Source organism: Mustelus asterias, chromosome 5 (genome assembly GCF_964213995.1).
Source record: "Mustelus asterias chromosome 5, sMusAst1.hap1.1, whole genome shotgun sequence".
In the NCBI taxonomy this organism is placed as follows: Eukaryota; Metazoa; Chordata; class Chondrichthyes; order Carcharhiniformes; family Triakidae; genus Mustelus; species Mustelus asterias.
Window position 1 is genome coordinate 4,207,341 of NC_135805.1, and position 24,743 is coordinate 4,232,083.

A 24,743-nucleotide genomic window follows, 5' to 3' on the forward strand; every position below is an offset into this window, starting at 1 on the left:
AGTCGGGGTAGTTACACTGTGTGAGTGACCGGTCTACATGTGGAGTCGGGGTAGTTACACTGTGTGAGTGACCAGTCTACATGTGGAGTCGGGGTAGTTACACTGTGTGAGTGACCAGTCTACATGTGGAGTCGGGGTAGTTACACTGTGTGAGTGACCGGTCTATATGTGGAGTCGGGGTGGTTACACTGTGTGAGTGACCGGTCTATATGTGGAGTCGGGGTCGTTACACTGTGTGAGTGACCAGTCTACATGTGGAGTCGGGGTGTTTGCACTGTGTGAGTGACCAGTCTACATGTGGAGTCGGGGTCGTTACACTGTGTGAGTGACCGGTCTACATGTGGAGTCGGGGTGGTTACACTGTGTGAGTGACCGGTCTATATGTGGAGTCGGGGTAGTTACACTGTGTGAGTGACCGGTCTATATGTGGAGTCGGGGTAGTTACACTGTGTGAGTGACCGGTCTATATGTGGAGTCGGGGTCGTTACACTGTGTGAGTGACCAGTCTACATGTGGAGTCGGGGTGTTTGCACTGTGTGAGTGACCAGTCTACATGTGGAGTCGGGGTCGTTACACTGTGTGAGTGACCGGTCTACATGTGGAGTCGGGGTGGTTACACTGTGTGAGCGACCGGTCTACATGTGGAGTCGGGGTGTTTGCACTGTGTGAGTGACCAGTCTACATGTGGAGTCGGGGTGGTTACACTGTGTGAGTGACCGGTCTACATGTGGAGTCGGGGTAGTTACACTGTGTGAGTGACCGCTCTACATGTGGAGTCGGGGTAGTTACACTGTGTGAGTGACCAGTCTACATGTGGAGTCAGGGTAGTTACACTGTGTGAGCGACCAGTCTACATGTGGAGTCGGGTTGGTTACACTGTGTGAGTGACCGGTCTACATGTGGAGTCGGGGTAGTTACACTGTGTGAGCGACCAGTCTACATGTGGATTCGGGGTAGTTACACTGTGTGAGCGACCAGTCTACATGTGGAGTCAGGGTAGTTACACTGTGTGAGCGACCAGTCTACATGTGGAGTCGGGGTAGTTACACTGTGTGAGCGACCGGTCTACATGTGGAGTCGGCGTGGTTACACTGTGTGAGTGACCGGTCTACATGTGGAGTCGGGGTAGTTACACTGTGTGAGTGACCGGTCTACATGTGGAGTCGGGGTAGTTACACTGTGTGAGCGACCAGTCTACATGTGGAGTCGGGGTAGTTACACTGTGTGAGTGACCGGTCTACATGTGGAGTCGGGGTAGTTACACTGTGTGAGTGACCGGTCTACATGTGGAGTCGGGGTGGTTACACTGTGTGAGTGACCAGTCTACATGTGGAGTCGGGGTAGTTACACTGTGTGAGTGACCAGTCTACATGTGGAGTCGGGGTAGTTACACTGTGTGAGTGACCAGTCTACATGTGGAGTCGGGGTAGTTACACTGTGTGAGTGACCAGTCTACATGTGGAGTCGGGGTAGTTACACTGTGTGAGTGACCAGTCTACATGTGGAGTCGGGGTAGTTACACTGTGTGAGTGACCAGTCTACATGTGGAGTCGGGGTAGTTACACTGTGTGAGTGACCAGTCTACATGTGGAGTCGGGGTGGTTACACTGTGTGAGTGACCAGTCTACATGTGGAGTCGGGGTTGTTACACTGTGTGAGTGACCGGTCTACATGTGGAGTCAAAGGTAGTTACACTGTGTGAGCGACCGGTCTACATGTTGATTCAGGGTTAGTTACACTGTGTGAGTGACCGGTCTACATGTGGAGTCGGGGTAGTTACACTGTGTGAGTGACCAGTCTACATGTGGAGTCGGGGGGGGTTACACTGTGTTAGCGACCGGTCTACATGTGGAGTCGGGGTAGTTACACTGTGTGAGTGACCAGTCTACATGTGGAGTCGGGGTAGTTACACTGTGTGAGTGACCAGTCTACATGTGGAGTCGGGGGGGGTTACACTGTGTTAGCGACCGGTCTACATGTGGAGTCGGGGTGGTTACACTGTGTGAGTGACCGGTCTACATGTGGAGTCGGGGTAGTTACACTGTGTGAGTGACCACTCTACATGTGGAGTCGGGGTAGTTACACTGTGTGAGTGACCAGTCTACATGTGGAGTCGGGGTAGTTACACTGTGTGAGTGACCAGTCTACATGTGGAGTCGGGGTAGTTACACTGTGTGAGTGACCAGTCTACATGTGGAGTCGGGGTAGTTACACTGTGTGAGTGACCAGTCTACATGTGGAGTCGGGGTAGTTACACTGTGTGAGTGACCAGTCTACATGTGGAGTCGGGGTGGTTACACTGTGTGAGTGACCAGTCTACATGTGGAGTCGGGGTTGTTACACTGTGTGAGTGACCGGTCTACATGTGGAGTCAAAGGTAGTTACACTGTGTGAGCGACCGGTCTACATGTTGATTCAGGGTTAGTTACACTGTGTGAGTGACCGGTCTACATGTGGAGTCGGGGTAGTTACACTGTGTGAGTGACCAGTCTACATGTGGAGTCGGGGGGGGTTACACTGTGTTAGCGACCGGTCTACATGTGGAGTCGGGGTAGTTACACTGTGTGAGTGACCGGTCTACATGTGGAGTCGGGGTAGTTACACTGTGTGAGTGACCACTCTACATGTGGAGTCGGGGTAGTTACACTGTGTGAGTGACCAGTCTACATGTGGAGTCGGGGTAGTTACACTGTGTGAGTGACCAGTCTACATGTGGAGTCGGGGTAGTTACACTGTGTGAGTGACCAGTCTACATGTGGAGTCGGGGTAGTTACACTGTGTGAGTGACCAGTCTACATGTGGAGTCGGGGTAGTTACACTGTGTGAGTGACCAGTCTACATGTGGAGTCGGGGTAGTTACACTGTGTGAGTGACCGGTCTATATGTGGAGTCGGGGTCGTTACACTGTGTGAGTGACCGGTCTACATGTGGAGTCGGGGTGTTTGCACTGTGTGAGTGACCAGTCTACATGTGGAGTCGGGGTGGTTACACTGTGTGAGCGACCGGTCTACATGTGGAGTCGGGGTAGTTACACTGTGTGAGCGACCAGTCTACATGTGGAGTCGGGGTGGTTACACTGTGTGAGTGACCGGTCTATATGTGGAGTCGGGGTTGTTACACTGTGTGAGTGACCGGTCTATATGTGGAGTCGGGGTAGTTACACTGTGTGAGTGACCAGTCTACATGTGGAGTCGGGGTAGTTACACTGTGTGAGCGACCAGTCTACATGTGGAGTCGGGGTGGTTACACTGTGTGAGTGACCGGTCTATATGTGGAGTCGGGGTTGTTACACTGTGTGAGTGACCGGTCTATATGTGGAGTCGGGGTGGTTACACTGTGTGAGTGACCAGTCTACATGTGGAGTCGGGGTAGTTACACTGTGTGAGCGACCAGTCTACATGTGGAGTCGGGGTGGTTACACTGTGTGAGTGACCAGTCTACATGTGGAGTCGGGGTCGTTACACTGTGTGAGTGACCGGTCTACATGTGGATTCGGGGTGTTTGCACTGTGTGAGTGACCAGTCTACATGTGGAGTCGGGGTGGTTACACTGTGTGAGTGACCGGTCTACATGTGGAGTCGGGGTAGTTACACTGTGTGAGTGACCGGTCTAGATGTGGAGTCGGGGTGGTTACACTGTGTGAGTGACCGGTCTACATGTGGAGTCGGGGTAGTTACACTGTGTGAGTGACCGCTCTACATGTGGAGTCGGGGTAGTTACACTGTGTGAGTGACCAGTCTACATGTGGAGTCAGGGTAGTTACACTGTGTGAGCGACCAGTCTACATGTGGAGTCGGGGTAGTTACACTGTGTGAGTGACCGGTCTACATGTGGAGTCGGGGTAGTTACACTGTGTGAGTGACCAGTCTACATGTGGAGTCGGGGTAGTTACACTGTGTGAGCGACCAGTCTACATGTGGAGTCGGGGTAGTTACACTGTGTGAGTGACCGGTCTACATGTGGAGTCGGGGTAGTTACACTGTGTGAGCGACCAGTCTACATGTGGAGTCGGGGTAGTTACACTGTGTGAGTGACCGGTCTACATGTGGAGTCGGGGTAGTTACACTGTGTGAGTGACCGGTCTACATGTGGAGTCGGGGTAGTTACACTGTGTGAGTGACCAGTCTACATGTGGAGTCGGGGTAGTTACACTGTGTGAGTGACCGGTCTATATGTGGAGTCGGGGTTGTTACACTGTGTGAGTGACCAGTCTACATGTGGAGTCGGGGTGGTTACACTGTGTGAGTGACCAGTCTACATGTGGAGTCGGGGTAGTTACACTGTGTGAGTGACCGGTCTACATGTGGAGTCGGGGTTGTTACACTGTGTGAGCGACCGGTCTACATGTTGATTCAGGGTTAGTTACACTGTGTGAGTGACCGGTCTACATGTGGATTCGGGGTAGTTACACTGTGTGAGTGACCAGTCGACATGTGGAGTCGGGGGGGGTTACACTGTGTGAGCGACCGGTCTACATGTGGAGTCGGGGGGGTTACACTGTGTGAGTGACCGGTCGACATGTGGAGTCGGGGTGGTTACACTGTGTGAGTGACCAGTCTACATGTGGATTCGGGGTAGTTACACTGTGTGAGTGACCGGTCTACATGTGGAGTCGGGGTAGTTACACTGTGTGAGTGACCAGTCTACATGTGGAGTCGGGGTAGTTACACTGTGTGAGTGACCGGTCTACATGTGGAGTCGGGGTAGTTACACTGTGTGAGTGACCAGTCTACATGTGGAGTCGGGGGGGTTACACTGTGTGAGTGACCGGTCTACATGTGGAGTCGGGGTGGTTACACTGTGTGAGTGACCAGTCTATATGTGGAGTCGGGGTAGTTACACTGTGTGAGTGACCAGTCTATATGTGGAGTCGGGGTAGTTACACTGTGTGAGTGACCAGTCTACATGTGGAGTCGGCGTGGTTACACTGTGTGAGTGACCGCTCTACATGTGGAGTCGGGGTGGTTACACTGTGTGAGTGACCGGTCTACATGTGGAGTCGGGGTAGTTACACTGTGTGAGTGACCAGTCTACATGTGGAGTCGGCGTGGTTACACTGTGTGAGTGACCAGTCTACATGTGGAGTCGGGGTGGTTACACTGTGTGAGTGACCGGTCTACATGTGGAGTCGGGGTGGTTACACTGTGTGAGCGACCGGTCTACATGTGGAGTCGGGGTAGTTACACTGTGTGAGTGACCAGTCTACATGTGGAGTCGGGGTAGTTACACTGTGTGAGTGACCAGTCTACATGTGGAGTCGGGGTGGTTACACTGTGTGAGTGACCGGTCTACATGTGGAGTCGGGGTGGTTACACTGTGTGAGTGACCGCTCTACATGTGGAGTCGGCGTGGTTACACTGTGTGAGTGACCAGTCTACATGTGGAGTCAAAGGTAGTTACACTGTGTGAGCGACCGGTCTACATGTTGATTCAGGGTTAGTTACACTGTGTGAGTGACCAGTCTACATGTGGAGTCGGGGTAGTTACACTGTGTGAGTGACCAGTCTACATGTGGAGTCGGGGTAGTTACACTGTGTGAGTGACCGGTCTACATGTGGAGTCGGGGTAGTTACACTGTGTGAGTGACCGGTCTACATGTGGAGTCGGGGTGGTTACACTGTGTGAGCGACCGGTCTACATGTGGAATCGGGGTGGTTACACTGTGTGAGCGACCGGTCTACATGTGGAGTCGGGGTGGTTACACTGTGTGAGTGACCGGTCTACATGTGGAGTCGGGGTAGTTACACTGTGTGAGTGACCGGTCTACATGTGGAGTCGGGGTAGTTACACTGTGTGAGTGACCGGTCTACATGTGGAGTCGGGGTAGTTACACTGTGTGAGTGACCAGTCTACATGTGGAGTCGGGGTAGTTACACTGTGTGAGTGACCGGTCTACATGTGGAGTCGGGGTAGTTACACTGTGTGAGCGACCGGTCTACATGTGGAGTCGGAGTAGTTACACTGTGAGTGACCAGTCCACATATGATGGAGGAGGTGCGGGGGTTTATATTGGGACCTGTAATCACAGCTTGCTGGGGGAATGAGAGAATTGCTCCTGTTGCCTTCATTAAATTGGTAGCGTAGTTTCCCTGAGGTTCGTGCTGTGATTCCTGTTTCTCCTGAGGCCGTTGGTCCTTGAAAATGTTGGAATCTTTGCTGTGGACAGGATTGGGATCAGACAACAACTCATGGTCCAACCCACCCCAGGAAAACCTGTCTTCATTGTTCTGATGCTGCACCCCTTCCCTACCCGTAGGATGTCTCAAACCCCTCCACAACTCCCAGGGCCCTGTCCATTCTCCTGATGATTCTGTTTCTTGGGTTAGATGCGATATGTGGCCTATTTCATGAGGTGTTTGTTTTAATTTGAGTAAATGGAGTTTTGTTTATTTTTGTTTTTTTCCTGGGGTTTCAGAGTAGGGTTAATTAGGTTGATTGACAAGGACAGAGTGATGTGAATGGACGGAGCTATGCTCACGGGGAAAACGGTTAAAACCCTAAGACAGAGGAGCAGAATTAGGCCACTCAGCCCATCGAGTCTGCTCCGCCATTCAATCATGGCTGATTTTTTTCTCATCCCCATTCTCCTGCCTTTTCCCCATAACCCCTGATCCCCTTATTAATCAAGAACCTATCTATCTCTGTCTTAAAGACACTCAATGACCTGGCCTCCACAGCCCTCTGTGGCAAAGAGTTCCACAGATTCACCACTCTCTGGCTGAAGAAAGTCCTCCTCATCTCTGTTTTAAAGGATCGTCCCTTTAGCCTGAGGTTGCGCCCTCTGATTCTAGTTTTTCCTACTAGTGGAAACATCCTCCCCACGTCCACTCTATCCAGGCCTCGCTGTATCCTGTAAGTTTCAATAAGATCCTCCCTCATCCTTCTAAACTCCCAACGAGTACAGACCCAGAGTCCTCAACTGTTCCTCATATGACAAGCTCTTCATTCCAGGGATCATTCTTGTGAACCACCAGTGGACCCTTTCTATGGCCAGCACATCCTTCCTTAGATATGGGGCCCAAAACTGTTCACAATACTTCAAATGGGGTCTGACCAGAGCGTTATACAGCCTCAGAACTACATCCCTGCTCTTGTGTTCTGGCCCTCTCGACATGAATGCTAACATTGCATTTGCTTTTCTAACTGCTGATTGAACCTGCACGTTAACCTTAGGAGAATCTTGAACAATGACTCCCAAGTCCTTTGTGTTTCTGATTTCCTAAGCATTTCCCCATTTAGAAAATAGTCTATGCCTCCATTCCTCCTTCCAAAGTGCATAACCTCACACTTTTCCACATTATATTCCATCTGCCACTTCTTTGACTCTCCAAACCTGTCCAAGTCCCTCTGCAGCCCCCCTGCTTCCTCAATACTGCCTGTCTCTCTACATATCTTTGTAGCATCTGCAAACTTAGCAACAGTGCCTTCAGTTCCATCCTCCAAATCGTTAATGAATATTGTGAAAAGTTGTGGTCCCAGCACTGACCCTCTGAGGCACACCACTACTCTCTGCCTTCTGCCAGTCAGCCAATCCTCTATCCATGCCAGGATCTTACACTTAACACCATGGGCACTTGACGTATTTACCAGTTTCCTATGCGGCACCTTGTCAAAGGCCTCCTGGAAATCTAAATAAATCACGTGCACTGACTCTCCTTTATCTAACTTCCTTGTTACCTTCTCAAAGAACTCTAACAGATTTGTCAGACATGACCTCCCCTTGACAAAGCCGTGCTGACTCAGCCCTATTTTATCACGCACTTCCAAGTACCCTGCGATCTCCTCTTTAATAATGGACTCTAAAATCTTGCTGACCGAAGTCAGGCTAACCAGCCTATAATTTCCCATCTGCTGCCTCCTCCCTTCTTAAACAGCGGTGTTAGATTAGCTACTTTCCAGTCCTCTGGGACCCACCCTGTCTCCAGTGATTGCTGAAAGATCGCCACCAATGCTTCCACAATTTCCTCACCTATCTCTTATTGAACCCTGGGGTGTAGTCCATCTGGTCCAGGTGATTTATCCACCTTCAGACCTTTCAGTTCCCTCAGAACCTTCTCCTTAGTGATGTCCAGTACACTCACTGTGCCCCCTGACTCTTCTGGAGCTCTGGCATCCCACTGGTGTCTTCCATCGTGAAGACTGATGCAAAGTAACTATTCAGTTTCTCTGCCATTGCTTTGTTTCCTATTATTACTTCTCCAGCCTCATTTTCCAGTGGTCCAATGGCTATTTTTGCCTCCTTCCTACCTTCTATATGTTGAAAAAAACTCATCCTATCTTCTTTTATATTACTAGCTAGCTTACACTCGTATTTCATCTCCTCCCCCTTATTGCTTTTTTAGTTGTCCTCTGCTCACTTTTGAAGGCTTCCCAATCCTCTGGCTTCCCACTAATCCTCACCACTTTGTATGCTTTTCCTTTTGCTTTTATGCTGTCCTTGACTTTCCTCGTCAGCCATGGATGCCTTGTCCTGCCCTTAGCATGTTTCCTCCTCCTTGGGATGAATTTCTGTTGTGCCTCCCGAATAACTCTCAAAAACTCCTGCCATTGCTGTTCCACTGTCCTGCCTGTAATCAACTCTGGCCAGCTCCTCCCTCATGACTTTGCAGTTATCTTCACTTAATTGTAATACCGCTACATCTGATTCCAGCTTCTCCCTTTCAAACTGCAGGTAAATTCTATCATATTGTGGTTTGGTTTCTGTGAGACCCTGAAAGCAGCAAGAGGCGTTTCGCTCTCTTGCTCTCTGGAGGCTGCTGTTTGGGTGTCAGGAGTCTCTATCTCTCTCTAGAGGTGTTCAAATGTTCTCGTACTATTCACAAGTAAAAACATGTAAGCAGGTTGTTTGCAAACTGATTTTGAAGGGAATTTAAGTCTCTGAGGAATATTGCTTATATTGGAACTAATAGAGGTAGATTAGCAGTTAAGAATTGTATCTTGTCATATTTAAGTATTTTGATTGGTATAGGTTAAGCTAATTAATTTGTTATAATTAAACTGTATTGTTAAAAATACAGTTTGTTTTGATAGAAGCTTCCTAGCGTGTCAACCGAATCACATCTGGTGTGAAACACCTTACCTTACACTAATGCCAAAATTAAAAAAACAGGGTCAAGTCTAACTTCATAATATACCTTGGGGTTGCTGATCTAGTCCCTAACAAAATTGGGGGCTCTTACAGGATTAAAATCTATAATTCCTTGTTTGGTTTCGGATTATTGAACGCAAAGACAGTGGGTGTTGAGTATTGATGTTTTCTTTTCAGGTGTTCCATTTGAATAAGGGGTACTTTGTGGAATAATGGCTCTTTCAGAGGCTAAGGTTTTCCTGGGTGTGGAGGAAGAGGTCACTCCAGAGTGGTTTACAAAAAGTGGTTAAAACAAAGCTTTTGGAATTGGCAGACCAGCTGGAGCTGACTACCCCGGAAGACATGATGTGGAGATGCCGGCGTTGGACTGGGGTAAACACAGTAAGAAGTTTAACAACACCAGGTTAAAGTCCAACAGGTTTATTTGGTAGCAAAAGTCACACAAGCTTTCGGAGCTGCAAGCCCCTTCTTCAGGTGAGTGGGAATTCTGTTCACAAACAGAGCATATAAAGACATAAACTCAATTTACATGAATAATGGTTGGAATGCGAATACTTACAACTAATCAAGTCTTTAAGAAACAAAACAATGTGAGTGGAGAGAGCATCAAGACAGGCTAAAAAGATGTGTATTGTCTCCAGACAAGACAGCCAGTGAAACTCTGTGGGGGTTACAAATAGTGTGCCATGAACCCAATATCCCGGTTGAGGCCGTCCTCGTGTGTGCGGAACTTGGCTATCAGTTTCTGCTCAGCGACTCTGCGCCGTCGTGTGTCGCGAAGGCCGCCTTGGAGAACGCTTACCCGAATATCAGAGGCCGAATGCCCGTGACCGCTGAAGTGCTCCCCAACAGGAAGAGAACAGTCTTGCCTGGTGATTGTCGAGCGGTGTTCATTCATCCGTTGTCGCAGCGTCTGCATAGTTTCCCCAATGTACCATGCCTCGGGACATCCTTTCTTGCAGCGTATCAGGTAGACAACGTTGGCCGAGTTGCAAGAGTATGTACCGTGTACCTGGTGGATGGTGTTCTCACGTGAGATGATGGCATCTGTGTCGATGATCCGGCACGTCTTGCAGAGGTTGCTGTGGCAGGGTTGTGTGGTGTCATGGTCACTGTTCTCTCGAAGGCTGGGTAGTTTGCTGCGGACAATGGTCTGTTTGAGGTTGTGCGGTTGTTTGAAGGCAAGAAGTGGGGGTGTGGGGATGGCTTTGGCGAGATGTTCGTCTTCATCAATGACATGTTGAAGGCTCTGGAGGAGATGCCGTAGCTTCTCCGCTCCGGGGAAGTACTGGACAACGAAGGGTACTCTGTCCACTGTGTCCCGTGTTTGTCCCTTCGCGACACACGACGGCGCAGAGTCGCTGAGCAGAAACTGATAGCCAAGTTCCGCACACACGAGGACGGCCTCAACCGGGATATTGGGTTCATGGCACACTATTTGTAACCCCCACAGAGTTTCACTGGCTGTCTTGTCTGGAGACAATACACATCTTTTTAGCCTGTCTTGATGCTCTCTCCACTCACATTGTTTTGTTTCTTAAAGACTTAATTAGTTGTAAGTATTCGCATTCCAACCATTATTCATGTAAATTGAGTTTGTGTCTTTATATGCTCTGTTTGTGAACAGAATTCCCACTCACCTGAAGAAGGGGCTTGCAGCTCCGAAAGCTTGTGTGACTTTTGCTACCAAATAAACCTGTTGGACTTTAACCTGGTGTTGTTAAACTTCTTACTGTGTTTACCCCGGAAGAGGCAAGGGAGGCGGAGATAATTTCAGTGATAGCTCAGCATTTACATTTGCCAGTGGCACAGTCTGAATCATTGGATAAAATTCAATACAAATGAAACAGCTTTAACAGCTAAAAGACTTGAGACAGTTGCAACATGAAAAGGAAATGAGACAGCTTGAATTGCAATTTAAAGAAAAAGAAAGAAAGACATGCAAGACAAAGAGAGAGAATAACACTGGCAGAACAAAAAGAGAGGGGAAACTGGAAAGACAAGTTGAAATGTTAGAAGTGTTAGAAGTGCAAATCTGTCAAACTGTGAGAGGATCAGCAAAAAGGACAGTTAATTTTGCATTGGTTCCTGAATCAAGGTTTGGTTATCAACATCAGTTTCAATCTGTTGAGGAATAGGCGGACCAGCCAAATCCTCAAGTGATAAAGGCAAAGGAGATCTTGTTGGAGGTAGCAATAGTTTACCCCAGATTAAAAAGGAATCATATGAACGTGGAAGAGAAATACAAAGCCCCAGATGTTTTCATTATGATGAAGATGAACACAAGAAGTTTCAGTCTTGGTGGCTTAAGGAAAGCACTGAGAAGACAGACATGGTAAAACAGAATAAACCAATGGGGTTTCTTGTTTCTGATGCGATTCTGACCCAGTTTAACGTGTTTCTGATGGGATTCTGATCCAGTTTAACGTGTTTCTGATGGGATTCTGATCCAGTTTAATGTGTTTCTGATGGGATTCTGATCCAGTTTAATGTGTTTCTGATGGGATTCTGATCCAGTTTAACGTGTTTCTGATGGGATTCTGATACAGTTTAACGTGTTGTTTCTGATGGGATTCTGATCCAGTTTAACGTGTTTCTGATGGGATTCTGATCCAGTTTAACGTGTTTCTGATGGGATTCTGATCCAGTTTAACGTGTTTCTGATGGGATTCTGATCCAGTTTAACGTGTTGTTTCTGATGGGATTCTGATCCAGTTTAATGTGTTTCTGGTGGGATTCTGATCCAGTTTAATGTGTTTCTGATGGGATTCTGATCCAGTTTATTGTGTTGTTTCTGATGGGATTCTGATCCAGTTTAATGTATTTCTGATGGGATACTGATCCAGTTTAATGTGTTTCTGATGGGATTCTGGTTCTGTTTAATGTGTTGTTTCTGATGGGAGTCTGATCCAGTTTAACGTGTTAACATAGAACAGTACAGCACAGAACAGGCCCTTCGGCCCACGATGTTGTGCCGAGCTTTATCTGAAACCAAGATCAAGCTATCCCACTCCCTATCATCCTGGTGTGCTCCATGTGCCTATCCAATAACCGCTTAAATGTTTCTAAAGTGTCTGACTCCACTATCACTGCAGGCAGTCCATTCCACACCCCAACCACTCTCTGCGTAAAGAACCTACCTCTGATATCCGTCCTGTATCTCCCACCACGAACCCTATAGTTATGCCCCCTTGTAATAGCTCCATCCACCCGAGGAAATAGCCTTTGAACGTTCACTCTATCTATCCCCTTCATCATTTTATAAACCTCTATTAAGTCTCCCCTCAGCCTCCTCCGCTCCAGAGAGAACAGCCCTAGCTCCCTCAACCTTTCCTCATATGACCTACCCTCCAAACCAGGCAGCATCCTGGTAAATCTCCTCTGCACTCTTTCCAGCGCTTCCACATCCTTCTTATAGTGAGGTGACCAGAACTGCACACAATATTCCAAATGTGGTCTCACCAAGGTCCTGTACAGTTGCAGCATAACCCCACGGCTCTTAAACTCCAACCCCCTGTTAATAAAAGCTAACACACTATAGGCCTTCTTCACAGCTCTATCCACTTGACTGGCAACCTTTAGAGATCTGTGGATATGGACCCCAAGATCTCTCTGTTCCTCCACAGTCTTCAGAACCCTACCTTTGACCCTGTAATCCACATTTAAATTTGTCCTACCAAAATGAATCACCTCACATTTATCAGGGTTAAACTCCATTTGCCATTTTTCAGCCCAGCTTTGCATCCTATCTATGTCTATTTGCAGCCTACAACAGCCCTCCACCTCATCCACTACTCCACCAATCTTGGTGTCATCAGCAAATTTACTGATCCACCCTTCAGCCCCCTCCTCTAAGTCATTAATAAAAATCACAAAGAGCAGAGGACCAAGCACTGATCCCTGCGGCACACCGCTAGGAACCTGCCTCCAATCCGAAAATTTTCCATCGACCACCACCCTCTGTCTTCGGTCAGACAGCCAGTTACCTATCCAATCGGCCAACTTTCCCTCTATCCCACACCTCCTCACTTTCATCATAAGCCGACCATGGGGGACCTTATCAAAGGCCTTACTAAAATCCATGTATATGACATCAACTGCCCTACCTTCATCAACACACTTAGTTACCTCCTCAAAAAATTCTATCAAATTTGTGAGGCACGACTTGCCCTTCACGAATCCGTGCTGACTATCTCGGATTAATCCGCATCTTTCTAAATGGTCATAAATCCCATCCCTAAGGACCCTTTCCATCAATTTACCAACCACCGAAGTAAGACTAACCGGTCTATAATTACCAGGGTCATTTCTATTCCCTTTCTTAAACAGAGGAACAACATTCGCCATTCTCCAGTCCTCTGGCACCATCCCCGTGGACAGCGAGGACCCAAAGATGGGATTCTGATCCAGTTTAATGTGTTTCTGATGGGATTCTGACCCAGTTTAACATGTTTCTGATGGGATTCTGATCCAGTTTAATGTGTTTCTGATGGGATTCTGATCCAGTTTAACGTGTTGTTTCTGATGGGATTCTGATCCAGTTTAACGTGTTTCTGATGGGATTCTGATCCAGTTTAACGTGTTGTTTCTGATGGGATTCTGATCCAGTTTAACGTGTTGTTTCTGATGGGATTCTGATCCAGTTTAACGTGTTTCTGATGGGATTCTGATCCAGTTTAACGTGTTGTTTCTGATGGGATTCTGATCCAGTTTAACGTGTTGTTTCTGATGGGATTCTGATCTAGTTTAACGTGTTGTTTCTGATGGGATTCTGATCCAGTTTAACGTGTTTATGATGGGATTCTGATCCAGTTTAATGTGTTTCTGATGGGATTCTGATCCAGTTTAACGTGTTTCTGATGGGATTCTGATCTAGTTTAACGTGTTGTTTCTGATGGGATTCTGATCCAGTTTAACGTGTTTCTGATGGGATTCTGATCCAGTTTAACGTGTTTCTGATGGGATTTTGATCCAGTTTAATGTGTTTCTGATGGGATTCTGATCCAGTTTAACGTGTTGTTTCTGATGGGATTCTGATCCAGTTTAACATGTTTAACACGGGGAATTAGAAGAGCAAAATGGGGTCACGAAATGTCCTTGGCAGACAGGATTAAGGAGAATCCCAAGGCATTTTATTCATACGTTAGGAACAAAAGGGTTGTCAGGGAAAAAATCGGACCTCTCGGGGACAAAAGTGGGGAATTATGCTTGGAGCCCAAAGAAGTAGGGGAGATCCTAAATGAATACTTTGCGTCGGTATTCACAAAGGAGAGGGATGTGTTGACTGGGAGTGTCATGGAGGGGAGTGTTGAACCGTTGGAGAAAATCTCCATTACAAAGGAGGAAGTGTTAGGTTTGTTAGAGAATTTAAAGACTGACAAATCCCCAGGGCCTGATGGAATCTATCCAAGGCTGCTCAGGGAGACGAGAGATGAAATCGCTGGGCCTCTGACGCAAATCTTTATCTCGTCACTGGACACAGGTGAGGTCCCAGAGCATTGGAGGATAACTAATGTGGTCCCGTTATTTAAGAAGGGTAGGAAGGATAACCCGGGTAATTATAGGCCGGTGAGCTTGACGTCCGTGGTGGGGAAGTTGTTGGAGAAGATTCTTAGAGATAGGATGTATGCGCATTTAGAAAGGAATAAACTCATTAACGATAGTCAGCATGGTTTTGTGAGAGGGAGGTCATGCCTCACTAACCTGGTGGAGTTTTTTGAAGAAGTGACCAAAATGGTTGACGAGGGAAGGGCCGTGGATGTCGTCTATATGGACTTTAGTAAAGCGTTTGACAAAGTCCCTCATGGTAGGCTGGTGAAAAAGGTTGGATCTCTTGGGATAAAGGGGGAGGTGGCTAGATGGGTGGAGAACTGGCTTGGTCACAGAAGACAGAGGGTGTTAGTGGAAGGGTCTTTTTCCGGCTGGAGGCCTGTGACTAGTGGTGTTCCGCAGGGCTCTGTATTGGGACCTCTGCTGTTTGTGATTTATATAAATGATCTGGAAGAAGGTGTAACTGGGGTGATCAGTAAGTTTGCGGACGACACAAAATTGGCAGGACTTGCAGATAGTGAGGAGCATTGTCAGAAGCTACAGAAGGATATAGATAGGCTGGAAATTTGGGCAAAGAAATGGCAGATGGAGTTCAATCCTGATAAATGCGAAGTGATGCATTTTGGTGGAAATAATGTAGGGAGGAGCTATATGATAAATGGCAGAACCATAAAGGGTGTAGATACGCAGAGGGACCTGGGTGTGCAAGTCCACAGATCCTTGAAAGTGACGTCACAGGTGGAGAAGGTGGTGAAGAAGGCATATGGCATGCTTGCCTTTATAGGACGGGGCATAGAGTATAAAAGTTGGGGTCTGATGTTGCAGATGTATAGAACGTTGGTTCGGCCGCATCTGGAATACTGCGTCCAGTTCTGGTCGCCACACTACCAGAAGGACATGGAGGCTTTGGAGAGAGTACAGAGGGGGTTTACCAGGATGTTGCCTGGTATGGAGGGGCTTAGTTATGAGGAGAGATTGGGTAAACTGGGGTTGTTCTCCCTGGAAAGACGGAGGATGAGGGGAGACTTAATAGAGGTGTATAAAATTATGAAAGGCATAGATAGGGTGAACGGTGGGAAGCTTTTCCCCAGGTCGGTGGTGACGTTCACGAGGGGTCATAGGTTCAAGGTGAAGGGGGGGAGGTTTAACACGGATATCAGAAGGACATATTTTACACAGAGGGTGGTGGGGGCCTGGAATGCGCTGCCAGGCAAGCTGGTGGAGGCGGACACACTGGGAACGTTTAAGACTTATCTAGACAGCCATATGAACGGAGTGGGAATGGAGGGATACAAAAGAATGGTCTAGTTTGGACCAGGGAGCGGCGCGGGCTTGGAGGGCCGAAGGGCCTGTTCCTGTGCTGTATTGTTCTTTGTTTCTGATGGGATTCTGATCCAGTTTAACGTGTTGTTTCTGATGGGATTCTGATCCAGTTTAACGTGTTTCTGATGGGATTCTGATCCAGTTTAATGTGTTTCTGATGGGACTCTGATCTAGTTTAACGTGTTTCTGATGGGATTCTGATCCAGTTTAACAAGTTGTTTCTGATGGGATTCTGATCCAGTTTAATGTGTTTCTGATGGGATTCTGATCCAGTTTGATGTGTTTCTGATGGGATTCTGATCCAGTTTAACGTGTTTCTGATGGGATTCTGATCTAGTTTAACGTATTGTTTCTGATGGGATTCTGATCCAGTTTAACGTGTTTCTGATGGGATTCTGATCCAGTTTAATGTGTTTCTGATGGGATTCTGATCCAGTTTAACGTGTTCCTTCTGATGGGATTCTGATCCAGTTTAACATGTTTCTGATGGGATTCTGATCCAGTTTAACATGTTTCTGATGGGATTCTGATCCAGTTTAATGTGTTTCTGATGGGATTCTGACCCAGTTTAACGTGTTTCTGATGGGATTCTGATCCAGTTTAATGTGTTTCTGATGGGATTCTGGTCCAGTTTAACGTGTTTCTGATGGGATTCTGGTCCAGTTTAACGTGTTGTTTCTGATGGGATTCTGATCCAGTTTAATGTGTTTCTGATGGGATTCTGGTCCAGTTTAATGTGTTTCTGATGGGATTCTGATCCAGTTTAATGGGATTCTGATCCAGTTTAATGTGTTTCTGATGGGACTCTGGTCCAGTTTAACGTGTTGTTTCTGATGGGATTCTGGTCCAGTTTAATGTGTTTCTGATGGGATTCTGATCCAGTTTAACGTGTTGTTTCTGATGGGATTCTGACCCAGTTTAACGTGTTTCTGATGGGATTCTGATCCAGTTTAATGTGTTTCTGGTGGGATTCTGATCCAGTTTAACGTGTTTCTGATGGGATTCTGATCCAGTTTAATGTGTTTCTGATGGGATTCTGATCCAGTTTAACGTGTTTCTGATGGGATTCTGATCCAGTTTAATGTGTTTCTGATGGGATTCTGGTCCAGTTTAATGTGTTGTTTCTGATGGGATCCTGGTCCAGTTTAACGTGTTGTTTCTGATGGGATTCTGATCCAGTTTAACGTGTTTCTGATGGGATTCTGATCCAGTTTAATGTGTTTCTGATGGGATTCTGATCCAGTTTAACGTGTTTCTGATGGGATTCTGATCCAGTTTAACGTGTTTCTGTTGGGATTCTGATCCAGTTTAATGTGTTTCTGATGGGATTCTGATCCAGTTTAACGTGTTTCTGATGGGATTCTGATCCAGTTTAACGTGTTGTTTCTGATGGGATTCTGACCCAGTTTAACGTGTTTCTGATGGGATTCTGATTCAGTTTAATGTGTTTCTGGTGGGATTCTGATCCAGTTTAACGTGTTTCTGATGGGATTCTGATCCAGTTTAACGTGTTGTTTCTGATGGGATTCTGATCCAGTTTAACGTGTTTCTGATGGGATTCTGATCCAGTTTAACGTGTTGTTTCTGATGGGATTCTGACCCAGTTTAACGTGTTTCTGATGGGATTCTGATTCAGTTTAATGTGTTTCTGGTGGGATTCTGATCCAGTTTAACGTGTTTCTGATGGGATTCTGATCCAGTTTAATGTGTTTCTGATGGGATTCTGATCCAGTTTAACGTGTTTCTGATGGGATTCTGATCCAGTTTAATGTGTTTCTGATGGGATTCTGGTCCAGTTTAATGTGTTGTTTCTGATGGGATCCTGGTCCAGTTTAACATGTTGTTTCTGATGGGATTCTGATCCAGTTTAACGTGTTTCTGATGGGATTCTGATCCAGTTTAATGTGTTTCTGATGGGATTCTGATCCAGTTTAACGTGTTTCTGATGGGATTCTGATCCAGTTTAACGTGTTGTTTCTGATGGGATTCTGATCCAGTTTAACGTGTTTCTGATGGGATTCTGATCCAGTTTAACGTGTTTCTGATGGGATTCTGATCCAGTTTAACGTGTTTCTGATGGGATTCTGATCCAGTTTAACGTGTTGTTTCTGATGGGATTCTGATCCAGTTTAATGTGTTTCTGGTGGGATTCTGATCCAGTTTAATGTGTTTCTGATGGGATTCTGATCCAGTTTATTGTGTTGTTTCTGATGGGATTCTGATCCAGTTTAATGTATTTCTGATGGGATACTGATCCAGTTTAATGTGTTTCTGATGGGATTCTGGTTCTGTTTAATGTGTTGTTTCTGATGGGAGTCTGATCCAGTTTAACGTGTTAACATAGAACAGTACAGCACAGAACAGGCCCTTCGGCCCACGATGTTGTGCCGAGCTTTATCTGAAACCAAGATCAAGCTATCCCACTCCCTATCATCCTGGTGTGCTCCATGTGCCTATCCAATAACCGCTTAAATGTTTCTAAAGTGTCTGACTCCACTATCACTGCAGGCAGTCCATTCCACACCCCAACCACTCTCTGCGTAAAGAACCTACCTCTGATATCCGTCCTGTATCTCCCACCACGAACCCTATAGTTATGCCCCCTTGTAATAGCTCCATCCACCCGAGGAAATAGTCTTTGAACGTTCACTCTATCTATCCCCTTCATCATTTTATAAACCTCTATTAAGTCTCCCCTCAGCCTCCTCCGCTCCAGAGAGAACAGCCCTAGCTCCCTCAACCTTTCCTCATATGACCTACCCTCCAAACCAGGCAGCATCCTGGTAAATCTCCTCTGCACTCTTTCCAGCGCTTCCACATCCTTCTTATAGTGAGGTGACCAGAACTGCACACAATATTCCAAATGTGGTCTCACCAAGGTCCTGTACAGTTGCAGCATAACCCCACGGCTCTTAAACTCCAACCCCCTGTTAATAAAAGCTAACACACTATAGGCCTTCTTCACAGCTCTATCCACTTGACTGGCAACCTTTAGAGATCTGTGGATATGGACCCCAAGATCTCTCTGTTCCTCCACAGTCTTCAGAACCCTACCTTTGACCCTGTAATCCACATTTAAATTTGTCCTACCAAAATGAATCACCTCACATTTATCAGGGTTAAACTCCATTTGCCATTTTTCAGCCCAGCTTTGCATCCTATCTATGTCTATTTGCAGCCTACAACAGCCCTCCACCTCATCCACTACTCCACCAATCTTGGTGTCATCAGCAAATTTACTGATCCACCCTTCAGCCCCCTCCTCTAAGTCATTAATAAAAATCACAAAGAGCAGAGGACCAAGCACTGATCCCTGCGGCACACCGCTAGCAACCTGCCTCCAATCCGAAAATTTTCCATCGACCACCACCCTCTGTCTTCGGTCAGACAGCCAGTTACCTATCCAATCGGCCAACTTTCCCTCTATCCCACACCTCCTCACTTTCATCATAAGCCGACCATGGGGGACCTTATCAAAGGCCTTACTAAAATCCATGTATATGACATCAACTGCCCTACCTTCATCAACACACTTAGTTACCTCCTCAAAAAATTCTATCAAATTTGTGAGGCACGACTTGCCCTTCACGAATCCGTGCTGACTATCTCGGATTAATCCGCATCTTTCTAAATGGTCGTAAATCCCATCCCTAAGGACCCTTTCCATCAATTTACCAACCACCGAAGTAAGACTAACCGGTCTATAATTACCAGGGTCATTTCTATTCCCTTTCTTAAACAGAGGAACAACATTCGCCATTCTCCAGTCCTCTGGCACCATCCCCGTGGACAGCGAGGACCCAAAGATGGGATTCTGATCCAGTTTAATGTGTTTCTGATGGGATTCTGACCCAGTTTAACATGTTTCTGATGGGATTCTGATCCAGTTTAATGTGTTTCTGATGGGATTCTGATCCAGTTTAACGTGTTGTTTCTGATGGGATTCTGATCCAGTTTAACGTGTTTCTGATGGGATTCTGATCCAGTTTAACGTGTTGTTTCTGATGGGATTCTGATCCAGTTTAACGTGTTGTTTCTGATGGGATTCTGATCCAGTTTAACGTGTTTCTGATGGGATTCTGATCCAGTTTAACGTGTTGTTTCTGATGGGATTCTGATCCAGTTTAACGTGTTGTTTCTGATGGGATTCTGATCTAGTTTAACGTGTTGTTTCTGATGGGATTCTGATCCAGTTTAACGTGTTTATGATGGGATTCTGATCCAGTTTAATGTGTTTCTGATGGGATTCTGATCCAGTTTAACGTGTTTCTGATGGGATTCTGATCTAGTTTAACGTGTTGTTTCTGATGGGATTCTGATCCAGTTTAACGTGTTTCTGATGGGATTCTGATCCAGTTTAACGTGTTTCTGATGGGATTTTGATCCAGTTTAATGTGTTTCTGATGGGATTCTGATCCAGTTTAACGTGTTGTTTCTGGTGGGATTCTGATCCAGTTTAACATGTTTAACACGGGGAATTAGAAGAGCAAAATGGGGTCACGAAATGTCCTTGGCAGACAGGATTAAGGAGAATCCCAAGGCATTTTATTCATACGTTAGGAACAAAAGGGTTGTCAGGGAAAAAATCGGACCTCTCGGGGACAAAAGTGGGGAATTATGCTTGGAGCCCAAAGAAGTAGGGGAGATCCTAAATGAATACTTTGCGTCGGTATTCACAAAGGAGAGGGATGTGTTGACTGGGAGTGTCATGGAGGGGAGTGTTGAACCGTTGGAGAAAATCTCCATTACAAAGGAGGAAGTGTTAGGTTTGTTAGAGAATTTAAAGACTGACAAATCCCCAGGGCCTGATGGAATCTATCCAAGGCTGCTCAGGGAGACGAGAGATGAAATCGCTGGGCCTCTGATGCAAATCTTTGTCTCGTCACTGGACGCAGGTGAGGTCCCAGAGGATTGGAGGATAGCTAATGTGGTCCCGTTATTTAAGAAGGGTAGGAAGGATAACCCGGGTAATTATAGGCCGGTGAGCTTGACGTCCGTGGTGGGGAAGTTGTTGGAGAAGATTCTTAGAGATAGGATGTATGCGCATTTAGAAAGGAATAAACTCATTAACGATAGTCAGCATGGTTTTGTGAGAGGGAGGTCATGCCTCACTAACCTGGTGGAGTTTTTTGAAGAAGTGACCAAAATGGTTGACGAGGGAAGGGCCGTGGATGTCGTCTATATGGACTTTAGTAAAGCGTTTGACAAAGTCCCTCATGGTAGGCTGGTGAAAAAGGTTGGATCTCTTGGGATAAAGGGGGAGGTGGCTAGATGGGTGGAGAACTGGCTTGGTCACAGAAGACAGAGGGTGTTAGTGGAAGGGTCTTTTTCCGGCTGGAGGCCTGTGACTAGTGGTGTTCCGCAGGGCTCTGTATTGGGACCTCTGCTGTTTGTGATTTATATAAATGATCTGGAAGAAGGTGTAACTGGGGTGATCAGTAAGTTTGCGGACGACACAAAATTGGCAGGACTTGCAGATAGTGAGGAGCATTGTCAGAAGCTACAGAAGGATATAGATAGGCTGGAAATTTGGGCAAAGAAATGGCAGATGGAGTTCAATCCTGATAAATGCGAAGTGATGCATTTTGGTGGAAATAATGTAGGGAGGAGCTATATGATAAATGGCAGAACCATAAAGGGTGTAGATACGCAGAGGGACCTGGGTGTGCAAGTCCACAGATCCTTGAAAGTGACGTCACAGGTGGAGAAGGTGGTGAAGAAGGCATATGGCATGCTTGCCTTTATAGGACGGGGCATAGAGTATAAAAGTTGGGGTCTGATGTTGCAGATGTATAGAACGTTGGTTCGGCCGCATCTGGAATACTGCGTCCAGTTCTGGTCGCCACACTACCAGAAGGACATGGAGGCTTTGGAGAGAGTACAGAGGGGGTTTACCAGGATGTTGCCTGGTATGGAGGGGCTTAGTTATGAGGAGAGATTGGGTAAACTGGGGTTGTTCTTCCTGGAAAGACGGAGGATGAGGGGAGACTTAATAGAGGTGTATAAAATTATGAAAGGCATAGATAGGGTGAACGGTGGGAAGCTTTTCCCCAGGTCGGTGGTGACGTTCACGAGGGGTCATAGGTTCAAGGTGAAGGGGGGGAGGTTTAACACGGATATCAGAAGGACGTATTTTACACAGAGGGTGGTGGGGGCCTGGAATGCGCTGCCAGGCAAGCTGGTGGAGGCGGACACACTGGGAACGTTTAAGACTTATCTAGACAGCCATATGAACGGAGTGGGAATGGAGGGATACAAAAGAATGGTCTAGTTTGGACCAGGGAGCGGCGCGGGCTTGGAGGGCCGAAGGGCCTGTTCCTGTGCTGTATTGTTCTTTGTTCTTTGTTTCTGATGGGATTCTGATCCAGTTTAACGTGTTGTTTCTGATGGGATTCTGATCCAGTTTAACGTGTTTCTGATGGGATTCTGATCCAGTTTAATGTGTTTCTGATGGGACTCTGATCTAGTTTAACGTGTTTCTGATGGGATTCTGATCCAGTTTAACAAGTTGTTTCTGATGGGATTCTGATCCAGTTTAATGTGTTTCTGATGGGATTCTGATCCAGTTTGATGTGTTTCTGATGGGATTCTGATCCAGTTTAACGTGTTTCTGATGGGATTCTGATCTAGTTTAACGTGTTGTTTCTGATGGGATTCTGATCCAGTTTAACGTGTTTCTGATGGGATTCTGATCCAGTTTAATGTGTTTCTGATGGGATTCTGATCCAGTTTAACGTGTTCCTTCTGATGGGATTCTGATCCAGTTTAACATGTTTCTGATGGGATTCTGATCCAGTTTAACATGTTTCTGATGGGATTCTGATCCAGTTTAATGTGTTTCTGATGGGATTCTGACCCAGTTTAACGTGTTTCTGATGGGATTCTGATCCAGTTTAATGTGTTTCTGATGGGATTCTGGTCCAGTTTAACGTGTTTCTGATGGGATTCTGGTCCAGTTTAACGTGTTGTTTCTGATGGGATTCTGATCCAGTTTAATGTGTTTCTGATGGGATTCTGGTCCAGTTTAATGTGTTTCTGATGGGATTCTGATCCAGTTTAATGGGATTCTGATCCAGTTTAATGTGTTTCTGATGGGACTCTGGTCCAGTTTAACGTGTTGTTTCTGATGGGATTCTGGTCCAGTTTAATGTGTTTCTGATGGGATTCTGATCCACTTTAATGTGTTTCTGATGGGATTCTGGTCCAGTTTAACGTGTTTCTGATGGGATTCTGATCCAGTTTAATGTGTTTCTGATGGGATTCTGGTCCAGTTTAACGTGTTTCTGATGCGATTATGATCCAGTTTACTGTGTTTCTGATGGGATTCTGGTCCAGTTTAACGTGTTTCTGATGGGATTCTGGTCCAGTTTAACGTGTTGTTTCTGATGGGATTCTGGTCCAGTTTAACGTGTTGTTTCTGATGGGATTCTGATCCAGTTTAACGTGTTGTTTCTGATGGGATTCTGGTCCAGTTTAACGTGTTGTTTCTGATGGGATTCTGGTCCAGTTTAATGTGTTTCTGATGGGATTCTGGTCCAGTTTAACGTGTTTCTGTTGGGATTCTGATCCTGTTTAACGTGTTTCTGATGGGATTCTGATCCAGTTTAACGTGTTGTTTCTGATGGGATTCTGGTCCAGTTTAACGTGTTTCTGATGGGATTCTGGTCCAGTTTAACGTGTTTCTGATGGGAGTCTGGTCCAGTTCAATGTGTTGTTTCTGATGGGATTCTGATCCAGTTTAACGTGTTTCTGATGGGATTCTGGTCCAGTTTAATGTGTTTCTGATGGGATTCTGGTCCAGTTTAATGTGTTTCTGATAGGATTCTGGTCCAGTTTAATGTGTTTCTGATAGGATTCTGGTCCAGTTTAACGTGTTTCTGATGGGATTCTGGTCCAGTTTAATGTGTTTCTGATGGGATTCTGGTCCAGTTTAATGTGTTGTTTCTGATGGGATTCTGATCCAGTTTAACGTGTTTCTGATGGGATTCTGGTCCAGTTTAATGTGTTTCTGATGGGATTCTGGTCCAGTTTAATGTGTTGTTTCTGATGGGATTCTGGTCCAGTTTAACATGGTGTATTTGATTATGTTGCAGGCTTCGGTCACTGGGCAGCAGCTGGAGAAAGTGGAGGAGATTGTACGAGACATCATTCGAAGGGATGAGGAAGTGTTCACTCTTGAGCTCCCTTTCAGTCAGGCCAAGTTAGTCACTGGTCTGAGGACAGTCGATGAGGTATCAGCACCAAAAACAACCACGTGCTGCGTGTCAGACTACCATTCCCTGTTTTGCAGTGCAGCACTCCCTCAGCACTCACTCTTTGACAGTGCAACAGTCCTTTAGCACTCACCATCCGATAGTGTGGCGTTCCCTCAGCATTCACCCTCTGAGTGCAGTGCTCCCTCAGCACTGACCTTCAGACAGTGCGGCGCTCCCTCAGCACTGACCCTCTGACAGTGTGGCACTCCCTCAGTACTGACCCTCAGACAGTGCGGCACTCCCTCAGTACTGACCCTCAGACAGTGCGGCACTCCCTCAGTACTGACCCTCTGACAGTGCGGCACTCCCTCAGTACTGACCCTCTGACATTGCGGCTCTCCCTCAGTACTGACCCTCTGATAGTGCGGCACTCCCTCAGTACTGACCCTCTGACAGTGCGGCACTCCCTCAGCACTGACCCTCTGATAGTGCAGCCCTCCCTCAGTACTGACTCTCTGACAGTGCGGCACTCCCTCAGTACTGACCCTCAGACAGTGCGGCACTCCCTCAGTACTGACCCTCTGACA

At 46.6% G+C, this 24,743-nt stretch overlaps 1 protein-coding gene across 2 annotated transcripts in view; it reads left to right on the plus strand.

Annotated features, from left to right (window-relative positions):
* Positions 1 to 24,743, plus strand: part of aars2 (alanyl-tRNA synthetase 2, mitochondrial (putative)) — a 149,509-nt gene that overhangs the window by 86,967 nt on the left and 37,799 nt on the right. For both annotated transcript variants that reach the window (XR_013497728.1, XM_078212113.1), the window contains exon 15: positions 24,055 to 24,192. Coding sequence is in view for 1 of the 2 variants with exons in the window: in XM_078212113.1 (XP_078068239.1) it covers positions 24,055 to 24,192 (138 nt within the window). In the remaining variant the exon portion in view is untranslated. The remainder of the gene's footprint in view (positions 1 to 24,054; positions 24,193 to 24,743) is intronic.